The 23,250-nt window shown below is 39.0% G+C and overlaps 1 protein-coding gene across 1 annotated transcript in view; it reads left to right on the top strand.

Moving 5' to 3' along the window:
• The window catches only part of ERCC3 (excision repair cross-complementation group 3), a gene marked incomplete at its 5' end in the record, with an annotated part of 23,126 nt that extends 2,993 nt beyond the window's left edge, over positions 1-20,133 (top strand). Inside the window, 12 exon segments of the mRNA XM_010295720.1 lie at positions 748-797; positions 2,220-2,355; positions 2,563-2,727; positions 3,796-4,000; positions 5,051-5,365; positions 6,539-6,723; positions 9,250-9,452; positions 12,933-13,029; positions 13,197-13,314; positions 14,505-14,623; positions 18,671-18,823; positions 19,642-20,133. Coding sequence (XP_010294022.1) covers positions 748-797; positions 2,220-2,355; positions 2,563-2,727; positions 3,796-4,000; positions 5,051-5,365; positions 6,539-6,723; positions 9,250-9,452; positions 12,933-13,029; positions 13,197-13,314; positions 14,505-14,623; positions 18,671-18,823; positions 19,642-19,776 — 1,881 coding nt within the window.
• Positions 20,134-23,250: the final 3,117 nt, after the last annotated feature.

Genomic DNA, 23,250 nt, shown 5'->3' with positions numbered 1-23,250 from the left:
CTGCCTGGGAGAAAAGAACCTGGGGGTGCTGGTTGACAGCCGACTGAACATGAGCCAGCAGTGTGCCCAGGTGGCCAAGAAGGCCAACAGCGTCCTGGCCTGTATCAGGAATAGTGTGGCCAGCAGGAGTAGGGAAGTGATTGTGTCGCTGTACTTGACACTGGTGAGGGCACACCTTGAATCCTGTGTTCAGTTTTGGGCCCCTCACTACAAGAAGGACATTGAGTTGCAGGAGCATGTCCAGAGAAGGGCAACAAAGCTGGTGAGGGGTCTGGAGCACAAGTCTTATGAGGAGCGGCTGAGGGAACTGGGGTTGTTTAGTCTGGAGAAGGGGAGGCTGAGGGGAGACCTTATCACTCTCTACAGCTCCCTGGAAAGGGATTGTGGTGAGGTGGGTGTTGGTCTCTTCTCCCAAGTAACTAGCAATAGGTTAAGAGGAAATGGCCTCAAGTTGTGCCGGGGGAGATTTAGACTGGGTATTGGGAAAAATTTCTTCACGGAGAGAGTGGTCAAAGCATTGGAACAGGCTGCCCAGGGAAGTGGTGGAGTCACCTTCACTGGAAGTATTCAAAAAACTTGGAGGCGTGGCACTTCAGGACATGGTTTAGGGGGCATGGTGGTGTTGGGGTGATGGTTGGACTTGATGATCTTAAAAGTCTTTTCCACCCTTAATGATTCTGTGATTTGGTCCCAAACACAGAATTGCTCTTTTGCATATTCCTAATGACTGCTCTTGGTCATTTGCAGCTGTGTACTGTCAGCTATGGGAAGGTGAAGCTGGTGCTGAAACATAACAGGTAAGTGGCTTCTTCCTTAACTAGTGTAGCAGAGGAAGTCCTCCAAATGCACAGCTGTGCAGAAATGAGTGGTCTCAGTAGCTGTTGAGTCTTGCAGCTCTCAGCTGAGTGTAGCATCTGTCAATGCAAGATGACTTTTTCAGTTGTTGAAAGTGTTCAACACATTAGTCAATGAATTCAGTTGGGCTGTCCTGAGCTACTATTGGTTATCGTTACATTTTTTAAAAGTAGATTGTGAATTTGATATTCTAGCTTGTTCCTTTATTGCTCAGACTTGCAATGTATCCCCAAGGTTTTCAGATAATTGTTTTATTCATTCATAATTCACAATTTGTTTTATTCATTCATTCATAATTTACATGACCCTGGTTAGACCAGTTTTTCTATAGCTGTCCTTCTGTCTTGTGTATTCTGACTTGTAATCCATCCATTATTCAGGAAAGGTAAGCAAATCCATTGGCAAGAGGCATCTGCTTGTTGCTGGCTTGAGTCTGATTTGTTTTAAACCTAGAAGATAATGTTGGAAGGGACCTTGAGTTGTCAGCTAGTTTAGAGCTGACCAATTTTATCCAAACCTGTGGTTCTGCATTTAGGGGAGGGAATGGGAGGGGAAAGGGGAGACAATAGAGGGAAAGGGAGGAGACAACAGAAACCTGAAGCCTATGTCTGTACCTTGCCTGTGTTTTCTCTTTCTCCTTTTATTTCTTATTTGCAAAGTTCTCTGTTGCCCAACAGCCATAGATAAGCTCTAGGGCTATAATCTCATGCTCTGCTTGTGCTGCTGCTTTTTTGAACCTTCTGCTTTGGGTAGAACTAACACTAGTATTACTAGCAGGTTTTTTTCCTTTTTTCCTAGGTGTTTCTGAGAAAAAGATTTCTCCCATGCCACTTAAGACTTAAGCCTCTCTTGGCTTATAACTTGTAACTGTGATCTCCAACCAGCTTCATTACTTATGAATCTCCAGGGAGAGAAACAATTTCAGGATGCACTAATTCAAATTTTTAGATGGTTTGTGTTTTGGATTTTTGTCTTTTGGGCTTTTTGGTCCTGTGGGCTGGCCTTGAAAACACTGGATGTGGTGTTTTAACAAACTCACCTCAGCTCAGTCTCAAAAAAATTGACTTGTGTCACAAATAAGACATGAATGTGAGAGCTGTCTCTAGGCAGTTCAAGTAATGGAGCTTTCCCACTCATGTTTTGTTAGAGAACATGTGAACAAGACTGATAACTGCAAAGTACGTGATGCTTTTGGTATGAGGCATCTTTTAAAAAGTTTTAAATTACTGCCCCAAAGATTGGATACTTGAGAGTGCATCTGTGATAACTTTAATATTGATATATTTAAGCATCTGTGCCACTCTTCCTGTAAGTTATTTAGTTGATTAGTTCATTAAAAGTTTTTCTTTGTTCTTTAATTTTAGATATTTTGTGGAAAGTACCCACCCTGATGTCATTCAGCAGCTTCTGCAAGACCATGTAATTAGAGACTGTCGCCTGAGAAATGCTGAGGGTGAAGAAACAGAGCTCATTACAGAAACATTCACAAGTAAATCAGCGGTACGTTTGGGCATGTTTTAAAATTTTGAATTAACTGTAGATTAACTCTTGAGTAGTTTGGAGTGGTTATTGTTTGTTTGTTGTATCAGCAGTTGCTTTCTGTCGGCAATGGTCTGTGCCTCCTTAATGAGCCTAAATGGAGTGGGTGAGGGGTGGAGTGTCTCTCTAGTGAATCCTTTGGTGAAAATTCCTGTCCATCTATTTCAGATTTCCAAATCCAGTGAAGGTAGCTTTGGTCCATCAACATCACAGGGAGCAGATGCTCAGAATAAGCCAGAGGTCCCAGCTGACTTATTTGAGTTTTATGAACAGATGGACAAAGATGAGGAGGAGGAGGAGGAAACACAGACAGTGTCTTTTGAAGTCAAGCAGGTACGAGTATTTTAGTCTCCATGTTTGTAGCTTTGGGGAATGTGCAAATAAGCATGAGAACAATGTAAAGTACTGTGGCTTTTTGATAGGGGGGATCAGTGGAAGTCATTAACATTTCTTTCCTCTTGCCTTCCAAAATATTAGGATCTTCCTCTACAGTACAGAGGGCAGCAGGCCAGATATTATTCCTTCTTTGCACGCAAGGCACAGTGCTCACAGGCTGGAGAAAGGCTCCAGAGACTTAAGAGGGGTTCTGTCACGTGCAGCTTAGTGTTGCTTTGTGCAGGACAAGCAGGAATTCAGTGGAGGGCAAATCTGCTGTTAGTTTCAGAGCTTTTGTTTTTTCCTTTCTGGTGTTGGGTTTTTTTTTCTCCCTGTTTTTGTTTTGTGATTCATATTTGCAGAAGGAACTCTTAGTCGTTCTGATTTCGCAGTTTGAGAAGGGTAGCTGGAGGTTGGAGCACCTGGCTTGACCTTTAGAGAGCTTTTGTAAAATTCCTCAAGTTGTTTTTGGACTTGGTGATTCTAGTGATACCTTACTGGGGAAAACAATTTTTTTAAAAAGGTAACTTAGTAGCTATTTTGTTTATTTTAAAACAACCCAAACCAAACCAACAACTTCTTGGTGATTGAATCAACTTGTCATTGTGGTAGAATAACTGCATTACCAGGGTATGAAGATTTTCCAGATAAGGGATGTGCAGCTTTGGTAGGTCCTTCTGTGCGATACACAGAACCTTTTGTGTTATTGAGCTCTTTGTTGCAGGACTTCAGGGTGTAGTTTAGTCACTGCCAGATAAACGAGACATGAGGGATTAATGCATCATGTTCTTCTATCTGTCTAAATAGCCCTCTGTAATATTGACTGTTATTTAAAATGTTTGAGGGGGCAGAGGTGGTCACGAATGAAGTTTTTGGAAGAAACTTTAACTCTTGCAGCCTTCATGCACATAAAAGATAAATGTGACTTCACATGGTACTACATAATCTGGTTGGTTGGGGGAAAAAAAAAACAGAATTAATTCCGGTGTGGAGAATTTACCATCAGAAGCTTTGTTTCCTTTTCAGGAGATGATTGAAGAACTGCAGAAGCGTTGTATCCATTTGGAGTACCCCTTGCTGGCAGAATATGATTTTAGAAATGATTCTGTGAATCCTGATATCAACATAGATCTGAAACCTACAGCTGTCCTCAGGCCCTATCAAGAGAAAAGCCTAAGGAAGATGTTTGGAAATGGGCGAGCTAGATCTGGTGTCATTGTCTTGCCGTGTGGTAAGTTGCTGGGTTGATTTTTAGGGGTTTTCTTTTTTGGGGGTTTTGTTCTTTACTCACCTCTAGTAAAGTAACTTCCAAATATGATAGCTGCTTAGATTCCAGACAGTAGTAGGGACTGTCTGGGTACCAGTATGCGGAGTCCTGTTGGTTTTTAGTGAGTGGGTGACGAGGCTGTGGTGAGGGAGAGCCCGGTTGATAGAGCTGTCAGACATCTGCTTAACAGTGCTGCCAGTATCCCTGTTGTGACTGAAGAACTCCTTTGTGGTTGTGGCAGCTTCAGATTACCACTCATGCTTTCACTGTTTCCTCTAAGCCGGCTCTGCTGATCCTCTTGGGAAATGTAAAGTTGTTGGCATTGGAATCGGTTGTTCCTTGGCTGGGAATAGGGAGACTGGGGGGAACTGGGAACACAAATACGGCATAAGGGCGGCACAAGGAAGAAAAGTGCTTGTGTGCACAAGTTCTGGGCAGGGGAGCTTGAGAAAGAAGTGAGGAATGTGCAGATTTGGACTACCTGCAGGAAGCAATGGAAAAAAGAGAACAGGAGACTGCACAGCAGTGCCCTTGGTATTGGGAGTGGAGGGGGCACACGGGGGATAGGATGAGGGCCTGAGAGAGTGTGTAAGGGGTGCTGGAAGAAGTGTGAAGGAAGAATGGAACAATTTAAGAACTTGCTGTGTGAGGGAATGAACATAGCTGACGGGGCAGTGGGATAGATTACCTGTCGGGGAAACTTTCTGTAGCCACCTGGAATTTAACATGCTTTTGAAATTAAGAAAGCATTAAAATGATTGCCTCTAATTGGCAAAATCATTTTTTACAATGATTTTCTTGAGAAAATACAGTTACATGTCCAGTAGGCAATCCAGCTGTTTTTTTAAAAGCAAATACTCCCATTTCTTTAAGACCACTATAGTAAAGAAGCAATGAAGAATTTGCCCTTACATGATTTCATATCCTCTCAGAGTTTTCCTGTTTTCCTTTGTTCTCCCCCGCCCCATGATACCCGAGAGATGACTAATAAACATCACTCTGCTTGCTCTGCAGGTGCTGGCAAGTCTCTAGTTGGAGTGACAGCTGCGTGTACTGTTCGCAAGCGGTGTCTGGTCCTTGGTAATTCCGCAGTGTCTGTAGAGCAGTGGAAAGCCCAATTCAAGATGTGGTCCACCATTGACGACAGTCAGATATGTCGGTTCACTTCTGATGCCAAAGACAAGCCCATTGGCTGTTCTATTGCTATCAGCACATACTCCATGTTGGGACACACGACAAAGAGATCCTGGGAAGCAGAGAGGGTAATGGAGTGGCTTAAAAGTCAAGAGTGGGGCCTTATGATACTTGATGAAGTACATACTATCCCTGGTAAGGAAACAGTGTGCAAACCTTTCACGTTATATACACTGCTAATGTTAATCTGCTCTTTTTCAAGCAGGTTTTGGGTTTTTTTTCTATCTTTTTTCATGTTTCATGTAGTAAGTAAACACATGGCTTAGGGTTTTGAGACCAGTAAACTGCCTTGTTCTACTTTTTTTTTTTTTCCCCCCCCCCCCCCCCGCCCTACTACCGAGTTTAGCTGACCCTTGGTTTTATGAAACCCTTCAAATTAGACACTGTTTTCTATAATGGCAGTGTAAAATACAAGTGTCTTCTCCTTCTGTGTAGGTTGATAAATTGCTCTTAAGATAGCTGAATTACATTTGTATAATTTTACTGTCGACAAATTTGAATAGGAAAGGAATTCATCTGCCTTCTTTTGAGATGTAGCAGCACTGTAGGCTAGCTTTTAATATGTATTTCTACTCAATAAAATATGAGTAACCATAGTGATTACTGTCCAGAAATAGCAGTTGTATTTGAAATTACTACATAATTGAGATCTGTACTATTGGAAAGCAATAATGTAGTATTAAAGTGTCTGTGGAATAATCCTGGCTAAAAATACCACCCAGGATTCTGTTAGCTGCTCTACCTTGTTCTCATTATTTCATTTCTACAGAAATAATGGATTTCAGAAGTAAACCTTGATCATAAACTGCCATTTTATCGAAATAGCATGTTGCTTCCATTGTTCTTTCACTTTTGTTCTTTCTTGGTTTTGTAAAAATTAAGGTATAGAATCTCCTCTGTGATCTCTAGCAATACTAAAGATGAGTAATTCTGCCATATACTAGAAGTTCTGAATGCGGCAGTTAGCCAAGAGTCCTTGTGTCATAGTTCTTTCTATGAAATACTACATGACCTAAACCAAACCATGTAACTTCTGAATATATTAATTTTCTCTTGGGAAATGGGAAATAATAAAGATGCCAGAAGGTTTACTGGGATTTTCAGCATACACTGCAGTGAAGCTGCAGTCAGCGTGAAGTTTTGCTGTAACACAGATTTGTTTAAAGTGTATGTGAAGTGGAGTAGAATTTCCCAACACTGTGCTTGCTTTGTGTTCAGGAGTTGATGAAAGTGTTTTTTTAAGTTGCAGTATTTGTCTTCTAAATCCATTCAGGAAAGTAAACAGAAAATTTGTCTTGCATTTCTTAGCAAAAATGTTCAGACGTGTGCTCACTATTGTACAAGCTCATTGTAAACTGGGGCTGACTGCTACCCTGGTCAGAGAAGATGATAAAATTGTTGACCTGAACTTCCTGATTGGACCAAAGCTCTATGAAGCCAACTGGATGGAGCTGCAGAACAGTGGCTACATTGCTAAAGTCCAGTGTGCTGAGGTGATGCTCTGCTTTTTGGTACTACTAGTGTTTATATAGTATGCTTATAACTATTATTTCTCCTGATAGTTCTCCAAGCCCTCAATCATTTATGAGCTCTATGTGGTTTCTGTGTAACCTCAGTGGGTTTCTTTTTCATGAACTTGTCCAGACTCCCATTGAATGGAAGTGAAGTTTTAGCAGCAACAATATGCTATGGTAGAGTTTCATAACTTAACTGTCTTTTGTTTTTTTTCTGGGTTTTTTTTTTTTTTCTTTCTTTTTTGTTTCTTTGTTGTTCTTGTTGTTTGTGGGGCTTTTGGTGGTTTGTTTTTTTTGTTGGGTGTTTGTTTTTTTTAACCTTGAACCTAGTTTCATGCAATTCTTCCTAGCTCTGGTACTGAAATAAAAGACGCAGATGCAGATTGCTGTTTTCCTTTTGAACTTTGTGCAAACTGGAGGTTGTAGAAAGAAAAAAAACCCCATAAGTATTTTTAAGTAATACGATGAAAGTGAAGAGCATCTAGAAAGTAACTAGGTTGAAGGGAGAGTAATCAGTCTGCAAATTTAAATTTTACTTTAATTCTGCTTGGCAGCATAATTCTTTTCTGTCCCTGAACTGCCCTTTAGACACTGAAAAGTGAAGCATGGGCTGCCTTTGCTCTGAATGATGTGAAAATTCTGCAAGTTTTTTAAACCTTTAGGCCAAGGTTTTGGAATAACATTTGATGGGACTACTAAAAGCAAAGAATCAAAAAAAGCAGGTTGATGTCTGATAAATAACAAGTCTAATACATGCAGAATTGCATTGCATATTTGTTTGGATTTTCTTGACATGTTGAGAAGTAGCATCTTTAATCAACTTGACTTACTCCCCATAGCCAAAACTGATGTCTGGTTTGCTCTTTAACTGCGGTTCTTTCCAGGTGGCAAGAGAGGGCAGTGCTGCTGTCTGATAAGGCAGGTCGTGGTCACTGCAGGTACTACTCTAAAAGAGAACAAGCAGCGCTGTTAAAAGGAGTCTTTTGAAAAGAGAACAAGCCCATGCTTTACCTGTTTTTTCAGGGTTTTGTAATTTACAGATAGTCCCTTTCCCAGCCGCCACATTAAGTTTTTGGCTTGGAGTGTGCATCTTGCAAAACGTAAAAATGAAAAGATAATTGGGGTGAGAAGTAGATCTATTTTCCATTTCCCAATCCAGAAGAGAATGCAAATACAAATCAAAATATATTCAGTTTGCCATGTAGTCAGAAACATTGAGCAATAGGTGAATTATCTTATGATACATTTACGTACTTTCTGGAAGATCCATTTTCCATTTCCCAATCCAGAAGAGAGTGCAAATACAAATCAAAATATATTCCGTTTGCCATGTATTCATAGGCATTGAGCAATAGGTGAATTATCCTACTACAATCAAATGTTCAGTATTTATATCTTATTCTCACTTTGAAATATTCTGTTCTGATTTAAGAATTTTAAAACTTTGATATAGACAGCATACAACAACAATGGAAGCCTATTCAATGCATAAATTTATTGTTAATGTAGTCAAGGGATGAAAAAAGCCTCATCTAGCATTTAATTCACTGGAAAAAATGTTTTGAAACAAAAAAGTAGTTCTTAACAGTACAGAACAATTCTAGTTGTTTAAATAAACTCCTGTAAATTGTCACATAACTTCCGTAGCTGAGCAATGGTTATGAAAGAGGCTTTTACTTGCAGTATTCTGTTAATTTGTACTGTGCAATGGGTATGGGGGAGTAACGCATGTACAGCAGAGTGAATGTCTTCTAAATTATATGCACTATATACTGCCATTATATGCTACAGATAGTACCACTGTATTGGCATAAACTTTTAAACTTCATAATTTCTTCTATTCCCATGCTACAGTACAAAAAAAATCTCAGTAGGCCTAGACTTGTGCAGTACTATGATCTGTAGTTACATAATAAAATAATCGCTTAGGGAAATCTATTGAAAATTTCTAATCAATCCTAGTGTTTTGAAAGTTGTAGACTCAATAGCTGTCAAAACAAAGGTCAGTCCTTTGTGGGTATATGAAAAAAAGGTTAGTGAATTTGGTCTGTAGTGAAGGCTAAATTAGCTTTCAGAGTATGGATGTGTTAATTTTTATGGAAAAAGCTTTGACTGCTGTGACAGGGAGATTACAGAGACATTCCCTTAATTATTGCTCTGTAAAAAGTAGTAGCAGTCAGTAAAATTATTAAGTATGAAACATAAAAGAAATATCTTACAGTTTTGTTCCAATCCCACTGCCTGTTTCTGTTGTGAATCTCACTGCCAAAGCATTTTGGAAGGACAGAATATTAATGAGGTTCAACAGAGTTTGGCAGTGCTGGAGACAACACCAACCGGTAGCTTTCATTTTGGTACAGAAATTACTGTGTTAAAATCTGTGGCCTGCACTATGCAAAAAGTCATGATGCATTATCATCCCCCCAATATCTTTTCAATTCCCACTGGAATAAAATAAATAAATAATGGCGGGTTACTCTGTGTGTGTCTGTTTTCTAATTCTAGGTTTGGTGCCCAATGTCACCTGAATTTTATAGAGAATACGTAGCTATCAAAACAAAGAAACGGATACTGCTGTACACCATGAACCCAAATAAATTCAGAGCCTGCCAGTTCCTGATTAAGTTTCATGAGCGACGGAATGATAAAATCATCGTATTTGCCGACAATGTGTTTGCACTGAAGGAGTATGCAATCAGACTTGGGAAGTAAGTGTTCACAACCAATGATGGCACTGTTGTTTTCCTCCTTCCTGGAAAATTGCCTTGTAATCTTGCAGCTTTCAGTAGTCTTTAGATATTTCTTGTAATACTTTGATTCAATTCCTATATAAAAAGGAGCTCAGGAGGGTATTTTTTGGGATGTATTTTATTGGCACTGCAACATTATTTCGGTGTAGAACTGTTTGAAAAGAATCTCTTTTTAACACTTGCCTTAGAGGATTTTTCATCCAAGATCTCTGTGAAAGACTGTTAGTATTTCTCTATCCATTTCATTAGTAATATTAGAGGCCAGTGGAAAAATGAGGAGCTTTTAAAAATATCACTAGAACTATTTCTTTAACGGATGGTAGCTCCTTCTATCTCTCTAAGACAAAGGTTTTCAAATATATGCTCTGTGGATCTTTCAAGATCTTTTGAGACCCAGGGAATTCCTCTTCTGGTTCTCAAAAGGTCATAACCTTGTCTAAAAAACTGAAGACAAACTTTCTGGGGATCTGTGCTGTACCAGCGCACTGCCTAGAACTACTGTAATCATTTGATAAATGAAAGGATATTGCTTCCCGGAGCTCCTCAGCTACCTTAGATGACTCTGATGTGACTGCAGTTATGGAAGATTGTACAAACAGAGTTTAATGAGGGGGGAGCATCTGCGTGTTTGTAGAGTTTGGGGAGGGATGATTGGGGGGAAGTTTTGCCAGGATCAGGCAGAGAGCTTTTATTGCGGAAAATAAGATAGAAGCTGGCCTCATCCTTTCTTTGACAAGCCCAAATAATGCCTTACTTGCTGGAAGCTGTGGAGCATTTTGACTGCATATGATTTCATGTCTAGGAATTTCAGCAGTACTATTTAGCAAAACCATAAACAAGCCTTACACTTTCCAAAATTCATGATCAGTTTTGACTCTAGTTCAACAGCCATGTTGTGCGGGCTTGCTGTGACATCAAATAGTAAGCAGAGCTAATGGTGCTGGATGAATTCCAACACCCATGGTCTCTTTCATCATTTTTTCAATCTGTCTGGACAGAGATTAGCTGTAATGATGCCTCTGGAATGTCTCTAGCAGTGTTCAGTGCACCATGGAAAAGACCTTTAGCAAAGGTGATGCTGGGAAGGGGTTGCTTGCGAAGTGGCACAGCAGTTGTTGAGTGGGGTAGATGCTGTAGAAGCATGGCAGGAAAACCAGTTGAAGGAGTATTAGGTGCTTGATCTGGATTTTCTTGAGTGAATTCTCTGTTCCTCACATCTTGTACAGAGCTCCAGGTTATATGGCTGTCAGTGTTAGAAAGAAAGGAGGCTTGCAGTGCTGGATAAAGGTGAGGGAGTCTTTATTTTCACCAGAGAATTTTCTGTTGCAGTTTTGCTATGAGCATGCTGAAACAAAGGGAGCTGTTGGTTTGGGTGGGGCAGGAATTACCTGTGTAAGGAGGAGAGAGCAGCCCAGCAGGCACGGCACTAGTGGCCGAGGCTGGCTGCCTGGCCTGTGCTGGCCCGGCAGGAGGACAGTTCCCACTGCACTTCTCATGACCTGATTCAAGCATGTGGGTGGTTGGGCTCCCAGGTGGAGGTAGAGATGGCCATCTCTGCTGGCTCCTCCCTTACCCCCGCTTTCTCTTGATGCTGGCAGGGAAAGACCCTGCACATGACAGGAAATATTTTGACTGTAATTTTGGGGGCTAGAGAATTCAAATTTGTTTAGCCAGCTTTTACTCTGTCATGAGTCTGTCATCCAGTGTTGTATAGCTCGTGTGCTGACTGTTTTTTACTGGTGTTACTAATATGTTTAAATCACTGTTTCTGAAGGACTGTGCCTCTATGGTTTTGACAGTTATGTCAGTTAATGGGAGAGGGATCTATCTTTGCAAATCCTTCAAATGTCTTTTAGCAGTGAGGAAAAGGTGTCATTTTAGGGGAAAAAAAAAATCAATCTAGCATCAGTTGTTCTAGGTTCAGGCAGGTACTCAGATACGTGTTAACGAATCATTGTCAAGTAGGATCGGGTGGAATTGAAATGGAGGATTGATAGCCAGGAGTTCTGGGTTATTCTGTTCTTAATAAAAAATGTGTTTGAACCTCTTCTTGGTGGCTTTAAGAAACAGAAGGCTCACAAAAGCTTTAGTTTCAGTTTAAATCTTCCATTTAGATTTTGTTGGGGATTAAAATTGTCACAATTTAAATATCAAATGAAATTTCAAATAGGGCTTAAACATATTACTGAATGCTACTAATTGAATAATAATGGTATTGTTTCAGAGTTGACTCATTTGCCACTTTCATTTTTTAGCTGTATTTTTCTAAAAATCTGGTTAAATACACTAAATAGAAGAATTAGATTACAGGTGACTAGGATTGTTTGGTAAAAGAAAAACTAGAATAAAGTTTTTAGTAAAGAAAGCAAGAGGAACCAATGCCTAGGAATTAGTTGATAAGAATAGAAAACCTCAGTACTGTGCACTGCATGTTTATGTTCGGCTACCAGCCTTTATGTGCAATATTAAAAGTTAAATGAAACATTTGAGGTTGGTTCCTTGTGTTAGAAATAATGTATGGAAGTGTGAACAAAATAGAAATTGTAGAACTTGACTCCTGTTATTTGGAGATGCTTGTTAACGAGCATTTGGAAAAGTAGTGCAACAGATGAAAAAGCAGTGACTATGCACTCCTGCATGCCATTTCTAGCCTTTTTTTTGTTTGTTTGTTTGTTTGTTTTTGACTCTGCTTAGTCAGGAAGAAAACAGTCAGACTCTAGAGAGAATTTTGGAAAACTCATAGTAGCCCAAGTTACTCATGAAGTTTGTGGGTGATAGAGTTTGTGTGAGCCTTCTGGGTTGAGGTGTTAAATGTTCCAGGTGATTCATTGTTAAACATTAGAAACCTCAGGTGAAATGCCACTGGGGGCTGCTTGTGGCCATGGAACGTTTGGGACCTTGTTCTCATTTCAGTAGGTGCAGAAGGTATTAGGAGGGGCAAGAGGTTAGCTTCAAAAGCAAAAATAATTCCCAGAACAACATTCAACAGTCAGCTGGTGACCCTCAGCATAGCAAAGCCTGGATTTTCAAATGTTTAAATAAGAAGCAAAGGTTGCAGCTGTCAATGTGCTAACTCAGTAGACTTGAAGATAAAAAAATCTCTTATTTTAACAGCTGCCTTCAGTCTTTCATGTAGGCTTAACAAATGTATTCAGTCTGTTGATATACAGCTTCATTGGTGCACGTAATTGCAAAACATTTATAACTGTCAGAATTTATTTTTGGCAGATTGGGTTGCTTCAGAGGGTTCCACAAACAACTGGGCAGCTGCCATAAAGAGCCAAACAAAATAAAAGTAAACTGTAAGCTGTACCAAAGCCTGTTTCAGTTTTATATCAATTCAGATGTGTACTGCGCTCCCTGACATGGTATCTTAACACCTCAAATGACGGAGAAATCTTGAACTGAATTAATTTGCATATGTTCTGTTCTTTTCAGACCCTATATATATGGTCCTACTGCACAAGGAGAAAGAATGCAAATTCTGCAGAACTTCAAGCACAATCCAAAAATCAACACTATTTTCATTTCCAAGGTAAGTGAGGACATTCAGTGTGTCCCTGTACACATCTTCAGAGTGATACAGATGTGTTGTGTATTTGTCTTTGTATTGCAGCTCACGAAGGTGTACTTTGTAGTAAGTCTTTTTTTTATGATATAGGGAAATAAGATACTGCTCAGAGGCTGCCTTCTCTGTTGTAGGTAGGTGACACATCCTTCGATCTGCCGGAAGCCAATGTTCTGATTCAGATTTCGTCCCATGGTGGGTCTCGAAGACAAGAGGCTCAAAGACTGGGCCGAGTGCTGAGAGCCAAAAAAGGTAAATGAGGTGCTTGTTGGGCTCTGGGCCTTGGGTCATAATATCATAGAACTGCAGAGAAACTGGATGTTCATGATACTTCTTTATATTGTCCTTGGATTTGTGTTTTAGCCAAAGAGAATATATGCCTATATACTTTTAATTCAGTGAATGAAAATGAAGCATTTTTTGGGTCTATGTTGGGAAAACTTCCAAAGGACAAAAAAAGCTGAAGGACAATGAAATTTTGTTCTTTGGTAGTTCTTTTCATTTTTTCATTTATTGATGATTTTCTCAACATGAAATTGTTTTTTTAAAAATCATGCTATTACTCTAAAAAGCAAGTCTCTAGAAAGCACATTTTTGATACTGCAGATTACTTTCTTTTAAATATTGGCTTCAGTTTCCAGCTAATTGTGGTTTTGCGAAACATAACTGAGGATCTTTTTGTTTAGAAAAATGATTCTTAAAACACTTTTTCTACTTGCACTTAAGATCTGCATACACTTATTTTATGTGCCATTTGTGCTTGTTACAGCTGAGGCTTTGTTTGAAAATGCATACAAAGCCCCTGTTAGTGAATTAAAATGTCTTAGTGAAACCTTGGGTTTTAAAAGAGAATCCAGTGCTGTTTGGGTGATAGATCTTGAGGCTTGTAAGTTTTAAAAAATAAATTGTACACAGCCTGGTATATCCAGGATTTCAAATAGCCCCATGAATTGTTAGCTAAATATCTTTGTCTTGCCTTCTTTAATGCAAAAACACTTGAAACACTGGTTTACATTGATAAAACTTTTCCTTTGTTTTTTTCTGTTGACCTTTTTTAACGTGTGTTGCAATCCTTGCTCTTGACTTTTTACTTCTTTTACATATTAGACTTAAAAATAATTTTATCTTTCACCTTGCCTAGCATAATAAAGAAGCCGGTTCTTCTCAGAGCACCAGTATAATTGTGTTAATGTACATTTCCTTTTGTGTTTTTTCCTTTTCACCTGCTCTTAAGTTATTAAGAACAAGAATAGGAATTTCCATTCTGCGTACTTTGTCAGTCAGTTTATGTAAGGTCTAAGGTCTGGGTGCAACTGAACTTTGCAAATTGTTTTTGTGGAGAGACAACTTGCTTAAACAGCTATTTTCACTATTCAGTCCTTTTCTGTTCTTGGTTGCAGTGTTCCAAATGGAACTAACCACTCAGTGTCTTTGTCTCCTAGGCATGGTTGCAGAGGAATACAATGCCTTTTTTTATTCTCTTGTATCCCAAGACACTCAGGAAATGGCATATTCAACAAAGCGACAACGGTTTCTTGTAGATCAAGGTTATAGCTTCAAGGTACTTGTCCCTTCTATTTATTATACTTGTGGCCTAAGAATATAACTTTCATATTCTTTCACGTTAGTATTAGGTTAAATACTTGAGAATTACAGTTGTTGAATGTATTAGTGAAGGTTTTGCTCACAAGCAAGAACTGTTCCAGTTTTGTTTTATCATCTGTGTTACCGTGAGAGTAGATACAAGTAGCTTAGTACAGCTTCTAGAAAGGTAAGTATTCTGGCTTCAAACCAAGCATCTACTGGGGAGTGAAGTAGAACGTTACTTGCATGGTTGGCTGATGTTCATGCTCTTTGGTTGTCCATCTGTGCAAGCCTCCTATTATACATTATCCTACTGTGCATACAGCATTGTTGATAGGTGTTCATGTCGTAGTGGCCAGCAGCAATTCAGAAAACTTCCAGAACATCACAAGCCACAAATAATTTCCAAAGAACTCCAGTCTCAGACCAGTATTTCAGCGCAGTATTTCACTATGGGGCGAAAATCTTTACCCTTTTGGCTAAAGACAGCATACAATGGGCATGATTCATCTATCCTACATTCATACATCTGACTCTGGGAATCAAATTTAAATGTCTGAAGTGTCTAGCAACCCCTTCCAAAAGAAATACCTCTCAGGGATCTTTGTCCACATACTGATCTTGTGCACCATTTCCACAGTGCTGTTCAAAGCCTACAGTGGTACAGAGAATCGGTCAAGATGCAGACATGTTGATAGGGTGGCTCTGTGTTAGCAGAAACCGTTCTGACTAATGGAGGTCTTCAGACTGTGCTTATTTAACTTCCACCAACAGTTTGACCTTCGTCTTGCAATTTTCTTTGCATGGAATGAAGTATATCACCAAAATCACTGGGTTGAATGTTAATTGATTAAGAATTTACTGCAGGAAAACACTGTTACTGCGGAGTAGAAATCTTCCTACTGACAACTAAAACATAATCCTCAAAATAGAGAGTATTTTCAGTGTTGACAATGTAACAGAGCCATGACTTGAAAGTCAGAAGTTTCCTCTAAAGTCCCTTTTGTAAAGTACTGAATGCTGTCTCATTTATCCAGACATGCTTGAAAATTCATCACTCCTTGTACTTCGGTGTATTATGTATCTCTGTATCATCTTCCTCCAAACATAAAATCTCATTCTACCAAAGCTCCTCTATTTTACAGATTTCACACTGTATCTCAGTTTCTTTTAATCCATGGGCTGTCCCTTATGCTCATTTATTGGGTTATTAAAGGCGACAGAGTGTCCTGATAGCTCTTGCTTCTAGGTAGATTATTCCTTTACAAAACTGGAGTTTAATGCTCTGATTAGAGGCCTTCCCAGTAAGAAACATTGCTGAGAAGAGAATAAAAGGTAAGGCTCCCATATCTGCCTTTAAGGAACAAACTCAAGCTTTTGGCATTGAGAGAATTATGCAAGGATTGCACGAGGTGCAAGGGCAAGCAGCCCCAGTGGGTTGCACTTGAGCCTAGCTATTTAAGAGCTTTTCCTCATGAGGCGTATGTGCAGTACGGGACATCCCTGTGGGTAAAACCTCTCTGAACTGCAGCTATGCTGAAGTAAATGATTGCTCTGTAATCAGTGGCCCGTTAGAGAGCTTTAAGGGGTTCCTTAGACCGAAACAGAGATGTCACAGTCTTTATAGGTAAAAGCTTTGTTTTACTTTGTGGTGAATGTATTTTGACAAAATTGTAGATCAGTACTAAGCTGCAACTAATTACAGCAAATACATCTATGTGGCCATAGCCAAGAAGATTAGAGAAATCCCTTTACTTACATTTGAATGCCTTGGATTTTAGAACTACAAAAGAGGTGAAAATAGAGAGATTTTTATTTTGCAGGGAAGGACTCCTAGTCCTAGGAGCTTTGGTGTAATATAGGAAAAAAAAAAATACAGTGCAAGTGATAGCTGAGTATCTGGAGCAACTTTTTAGCTGACCAGTTCTGGAATGTTATTTGCAGTTTAGGAACAAAATGTTAGAATATCTATTTTCTTCAGTTTGCCAAACTTTAAGCGTTAGTCATAGCTGGCATCAAAGAATAATAGGGATGAAAGAAACTTCCAAGAAACCCTCTATTGTTGTGTATGTCATTCACAGCAGATGTTTGCTGCCTTATTCTTCCAAATTTGGAGACACTACCTCATCTTTAGGTAATTATTTCAGTGCTGGTGTCCTGTCCTTCAGAATTTTTGTTCTTAAATTACTAAAACTTCATTACTCCTTTAAAAGGGTAACAGTTTCCACTTTTTTCCTAGGTCTTACTTTCTTCTTGCCATCTCTCAATAGCTCCATTTTCTGCCTTTCATCAAAAAGAAGACTGGAATAACTTGCTAAATCACATAGTTTGTCTTTTGCTTCTTAAATAGGAGCCTTGTCATCACAATTTACTGCTTGGAGTTTACTGCTAGCGGGTTTTTTTGGTTAGCTAACCATAGTTTAGCTATTTACTGTATTGTGTTTTTATTTAGAGGCTGAATGTAGGATATAATACATTTTAAACCAATAGCAGAACAAGTCACTATATCAAAGAATTGGGGATAACTTTAAACTTGGCATCTGTTGAACAGCTTTAAAAAAATGATGATGCAGTGGGAATTCTTTCCCTTCTATGAATCACGTTTTGCAACCACAACTGAAAACAGGCTAATGCAATATAAAATTGCTTTTTGTGACTCCTTTTTCTTTATTTATGAGATGAACATAGCACATGCCCTTCTAAATAAACAAGCAGGGGACCATAGTGTTCCTTTTGCCATATAGTAGGACAGGTTGCTTCCCTGAATGGACTCTTAAAGCTAGGACATTTCTCAGGAAGACATCCATTTTCGAATTAGAAAGTGCCATTGCCGACAGCCCACAACACTGATTATTCGTTCTACTGTTTCACTATCCCGTTTTTCAAAAACAGTACCTTGCATCTAGTGTGGATTTGTTTTACCTTAAGCTGCATTTATATTTTTTATCCGTCTTTGTGATCAGATCCAGCCCAGATTACTGATGTAATTGGTTTCTAATTGTATTGGCTCAAGAGATAAGCTGAAAAAGGAAGATGAGGAGGGGAAACACTATATAATGGCTGAATTAGAATGTGTTTCTCAAAACCCCTTCCATTTGGAAATATTGTGGGAAAACTGAGATTTTCACGTATAAACATATATTTACCGGAATGCATTTTACTACAGGAAGAATTCTTGTGAAATTTTAAAAATACCTCTAATTAAGAAAGGAAGCTGCCTATTGTAAAGCTTTATAACAGAAGCTTGAGAGCCTTTCAATTCTTCAGAAGAGGTTTTTCAGCTAATGGAGGCTGTGGCACTATATTGCCAGTAGATGTCTTGTGCCCTGCATCCATGGTTATCAAATGAGTTCCGAAGAATTTCAAAGAGAACAAAGGTAACAGCTAAGTTGTCTTGGGTCTAAGTACACAAACGTTGAAGGAGTTCTTTTGCTCTGCTGCTGATGCTTTGTTGCAGGTTGTTGCACTGTCTCTCAACAACTGATCATACATCTCAATTTGTTAGGGGTTTTTTTCCCATATTTCTCAATGTTTATTGCTAAAATTCTCAGTGTCTAGAAAGCTAGTGGATTATTTTTGTTAAATGTAAAGTACTAGCTCTTGAACTAGACAAACCCAGAGCCCACAGCATGAAGCTAACCTTGCAGTAAGTTGAATATGAATCTGAGCTATATATGTGCTTTGGTCAGGTTCTTGGTGAAGCTGGTATGGACAGTGTTTGGGTGACATCCTCTGTCCAGAGCTATCATTCTTCTTTTCTTTTTTGTTTTCCAAATGTTTGTATTTTACATTTCTAGGTAGAATATAACAAGGGATGCATGTGTGTATATATATGTGCACCACTTAGCAAGATTTTATATGTATCTGTGCTATCTGTAGTGTTAAGCTGTTCAGACCATTAATAAAAGTTGAAGGCAGTTCCAACGGGATATGGAATCAGAATTCCTTGCGTTGCTTTTGAATAGCTAACACTCTAACACTAAGGAGGAAGAGCCCTCACCTTGTACTGTGCTCTGTTTCTTAGGTAATAACAAAGCTTGCAGGCATGGAAGAAGAAGAACTTTCATTTTCATCCAAGGAAGAACAGCAGCAGCTTCTCCAGAAAGTCCTGCAAGCATCTGACCTGGATGCTGAGGAGGAAGTAGTTGCAGGAGAATATGGTTCAAAGTCAGCTCAGGTAATGAAGGATGCTTTGAAAAGGATGACCACAAATGTGACAGAACTGGACTGTTCCATTTTCATTCTAAATGCAACGTCATCATTGATACCCCAGCATGTTTGTGAAACACTGGAGAAGATATTTATTTTTTAAAGTTGCATTAGCACTTAGCTATTTGAGTAATTCACTTGTTGGGCATTAGAAAGAAGTTAGACATGGAATTCATGTCCTTCTCCATCATAGTTGAGGGAAAAGGTGACAGATCTGTTGTTACAGATTTTGAAGTAAATCTTCTAAGGCATAAGCATGTAAATATTTTAAAACATTTTTAAGATACATAGGTGTCACAGCACATACTCTTTTGTGGTGGCACTGTGCTCCTTGAATTATGCTGAGGGCAGAAGCGCAAGGGCTGCTTTTGTGCATTTTCAAGAGAAGTGCTATTATTGTAGGTAGCAGTTTGACTTTTTCAGCAACAGATATAAGAAAAATAAATAGCCTGAAACATTTATTGATACATAAGTTAAAGTCAAGCTACAATGTGGTAATTAATTTTTTAGGGTTAATTTTTAGTTAAATGGCATTGTGCTGAAATGCATTAGGATTCCTGCTCTGAGATAACTTTCCATATTAAACATTACGTATGTTTGTATACTTACGGTGAGTAGCAGGCATCACATTCTTTGTAGAAATTCTTAAGAAAATAAACTTGGAAGGCTTTTTGGCATTAGAGTAACTAAATGAAGTGCTGCCCAGTAGCTAGTGGGAATCAGTCGGTTAGAGTTGGTCTGTGTAGTCACACACTAAGCATGTGGTTTTTCTACTCTTACTTGCAGGTCTCACGTCGTACGGGCACAATGAGCTCTATGTCAGGAGCAGATGATACGGTCTACATGGAATACCACTCTTCACGGAGTAAGGCGTCTTCAAATAAACACATCCATCCACTATTTAAACGCTTCCGGAAATGATGCCCTTCATGTGTCCATTTTGTTAAAACCGTGGATCCATGTACCTGTTTCCATAACTAGAAATACGGAGTTGAAATTTCTGACAGACCCTTTAAAAGACTTTTTTAATATGCATCTGTATAGCCACATATTTACTTAGCAATGTATGTGCTCTCATGGATGAATGTGAAAGGAAAAACAGAATGAAATCTTACCACAGGAAAGATACTGTCCAGTGACTGGATCCTGGTTATACCTGTCTGGTTTTCAGGGTAATTAATAGAATGTATTTTTATCAGCTGAAGACCCTTTTTCAGAAGAATTCTGGAAAGGTTTTGTAAATAAGTTTGTACTGATCTTTGAAATATTATTTATCTGTGTGTCTGCTCAACAAAATGTTGGTTTTTAAAATTCTTAAATAAAAATCATGCATTGAGCCGAACAAGTCCTGTTAGGAGCACTTCACATAATATTTTTAGACTGAGAGCTAATTTATACTTATGAGTTAACCTGTCTTAAAATTTAACAAATTGGAAATATTTTGAAGTTTGAAGACAAGGAGAGAGAGGGACTCTGTCTCCAAAGTAAACTCAAGGAAAGCATTAGTAAATACAAATAAATTCTGTGCTCTGTTTTCCTTATTTTTCTTGCTACTGTTGAGAAGTTGCTGAAATAAAAGCTGTTTCCTGTGTCATTTATATTCTACTTATTCACCATTTAGTAAAACCATTGTAACTGCTAAACAGTGCAGTATCACTGCAGAAGTTGTTACTGAATCAAAAAGTGTTTTGACTTTTCGTAAGGTGAGTTGGAAGCAGAGGTATGAAGAAAAGATTCCTGAGTTTTTGGCGTTTTCTTTTTTTTTTTAATTAAGACTGTGGTACGTTTCTAGAAAATTTGAGAAGAGGTGCGGAGGTTTGTGGCAGGAGAACACTTTTTAAGTAACTTCCACTTAATACTGTAACAGTTCTGTTACTTGGTATTGTATTATGAGGGGTTTTTTTCTGAGAGCTTGTAGAGCTTTAGAAACAACCTGTGAAATAATACTGATCTGTTGGTTCAAAATAGGTTAGTATAAATCTTTACCATACTGCAAGGAGTATGTATGGTAGAGCTATACTGGTTATACAACAAATGTGCTTCAGAAATACATTGTTTCTTATTAGCATAAATTCACAAATTGAGAATACAGAAATATTGGAAGCGTAATTCAGAATATATGGTGCTTGTTTTAGGTCTGTCTATCAGAGTCAGGTAATTTTGAAAATGGAACTGATCTGTTCCAGTCGTTCTGTTGTCCTGAGTCTTATGCCTCACAAACTGGGACCAGCCATGATAGTGCTCGAGTGGCTCATATGGAAGAGATTAATGTGCAGTGTTCTGGTGCCAATTTCCTCTCCCTGGTTTTAAAGCATTATTTACTTCTAACAGTAGTTCAGACCAGCTCTTGTGGCAACAGTTAGTAGAATAATGATAATTTAGTATAATGAGAGGGGTCTGTGTAGCTGAGCAAGTCAGCCAGTGTCCCTCTGCATAATTCCCTCTGACATGCTTTATGAATTGCTTTGGAACTATTCTCCACTCTTCATTAACTTGAAGGAAAAAAAAACCTACTAAATGGAGAAATGTCTTAATAGTAATACTGATTTTTTGTAACTGTGGCACTAGTAGGATTTAGGATTTAGGACAGCACTCCAGTTCTTGTGTAGTAAATCTTTGCTATGATGACTAATTCTAAGTAATGGATCTGTGTGGGATGCAATACTTTCAGCATCAACTAAAGCATAGTAATTTTACGAGGTAAGAATGACTCCATGCTTCAGTAATGGTGTGTTGGTATTCAAACTTTAGATTTAAATACTTTGATCTGATCACTGCAGTAATTACAGTCTGGAGTAACAGCAGGCAATATATCCGAGTGGCAGACTGGTCTGCATTTACTCACTACAAAACAGTTGCTGCTGTGCATGGTGGCATCTGTACTGGAATATGGTCAGTCAATTCTGCTTTCCAGCCAGGGGTCAGTTGCTGAGAAACGCTGCTGGTTCCTGAGGCTTTTGTTGCGCCGGACCCTCACTACCCCCGCAGTCGGGCAGCACTCCTTGCCCAACGGTCACAATAGACTGCTCCAGAATGAGTCTGTAATCCCAGCCCTCTAGAAAATGCAATCACTGTATTTTGTCGGGCAGGTGTCTTTATTTGAAGCAGTACTGTAGACTTCAATCGTCACACTTCACTGTGACCAAAAGGTGCATGGTGGGCTCTCACTGCCCTGTAGCCTGAATCCAAAGAATCTGGGACGCAGGTCTCAGAGTGCAGTCAGGTCCTCACATGCTCGATCAGACACTCTTGTTGGCCAGTGCTTCTCTTGCGTAAATGGGTAGCGAGATCCCTTGCGAAGTATACTGTGGAAACTGCAATCTGAGAGCTCCATATTTGCCTTGAAAACGGTGCACATAAAGAAAATCTTGCTTTCTGCCATTGCACTGCTCTATACATACCCTGCTGAGATGCTGCCTTTATCCCTGCGGGAGTATGCTTGCACAACGCTGCCCGTTTCCTAGCAGCAGCAAGGTGCAATACGGTTCATGGATCCAGATGAACTGCAAATGAACAGTAATAGCTACATAATTAAATAGGATTGTTTGCTGTAGGGCTCCCACTAAAATGGGGGCAAAATAACATAGACTGATTTGGGAAAACTGGTTCAGACCATAAGCAATGGCAGAGGCAGGTGAACTTTGGGGTAAAGTACATTATTTCTTGGAAGTCTATGGACAGAGGAGGTGCAATTTTCTTGGATGTAGTTCAGATTTCCTTGCGGAAATAAAAGCTTTTACTCTGCTCCCTGGCCACCTCCTTAGACTGAATTCCATACTGAGGAAGCTTAATCTTCTTGAAGAATTGTAATTTTTTAATAGTTCTTTTCTTTATTTACGCCTCTGATAGGCTACAATACTAAAACTCGTGTTTCTGTGCTCTTCATCCTCGTGGCAAACCGGCAAGTGTGTCTGTGAAAAGATTAATGCTTGAAGGATATTGTTGTTACTTATTAACATGGCCTTCTAGGCTAAAAGGGCACAGTGATGTTGGGTTGGCAATTTCAGCAGCATTACAGCTCAGCAAAGCACTAAACTACAGCCAATTTCTTTCTCTCTGGTTCCTTATGCCCTCCTGTTGGTTATTAGTTTTTAGTAGTGCCTTGCTTTTTTCCTGTGTGTTTAAAAACTTGGGCGTTCAAGTAAAGTAGTTTTCAGGATAACTTACTATGGTACATAACAAGGGAAAAGGATCAAAACCTGCTACAAAAAGTCTACAACTAGAGCTGAATTCTTTCTTTCTTGCAGTCTATTCATGGGGGTTTTGTTAAGCACTGAACATGAATCAAGCATAGGGCTATCAACACCAGGGATTGGCTAGTGTACTCTAAATATATTCTTTTTGTACAATGTTCAATTAAGATTTTATTTGTTGTCATACGGTAAGTGAAACCAA

The sequence above is a fragment of the Phaethon lepturus genome, unplaced genomic scaffold, assembly GCF_000687285.1.
Source record: "Phaethon lepturus isolate BGI_N335 unplaced genomic scaffold, ASM68728v1 scaffold1231, whole genome shotgun sequence".
In the NCBI taxonomy this organism is placed as follows: Eukaryota; Metazoa; Chordata; class Aves; order Phaethontiformes; family Phaethontidae; genus Phaethon; species Phaethon lepturus.
This window is presented reverse-complemented; position numbering and strand designations above follow the sequence as displayed.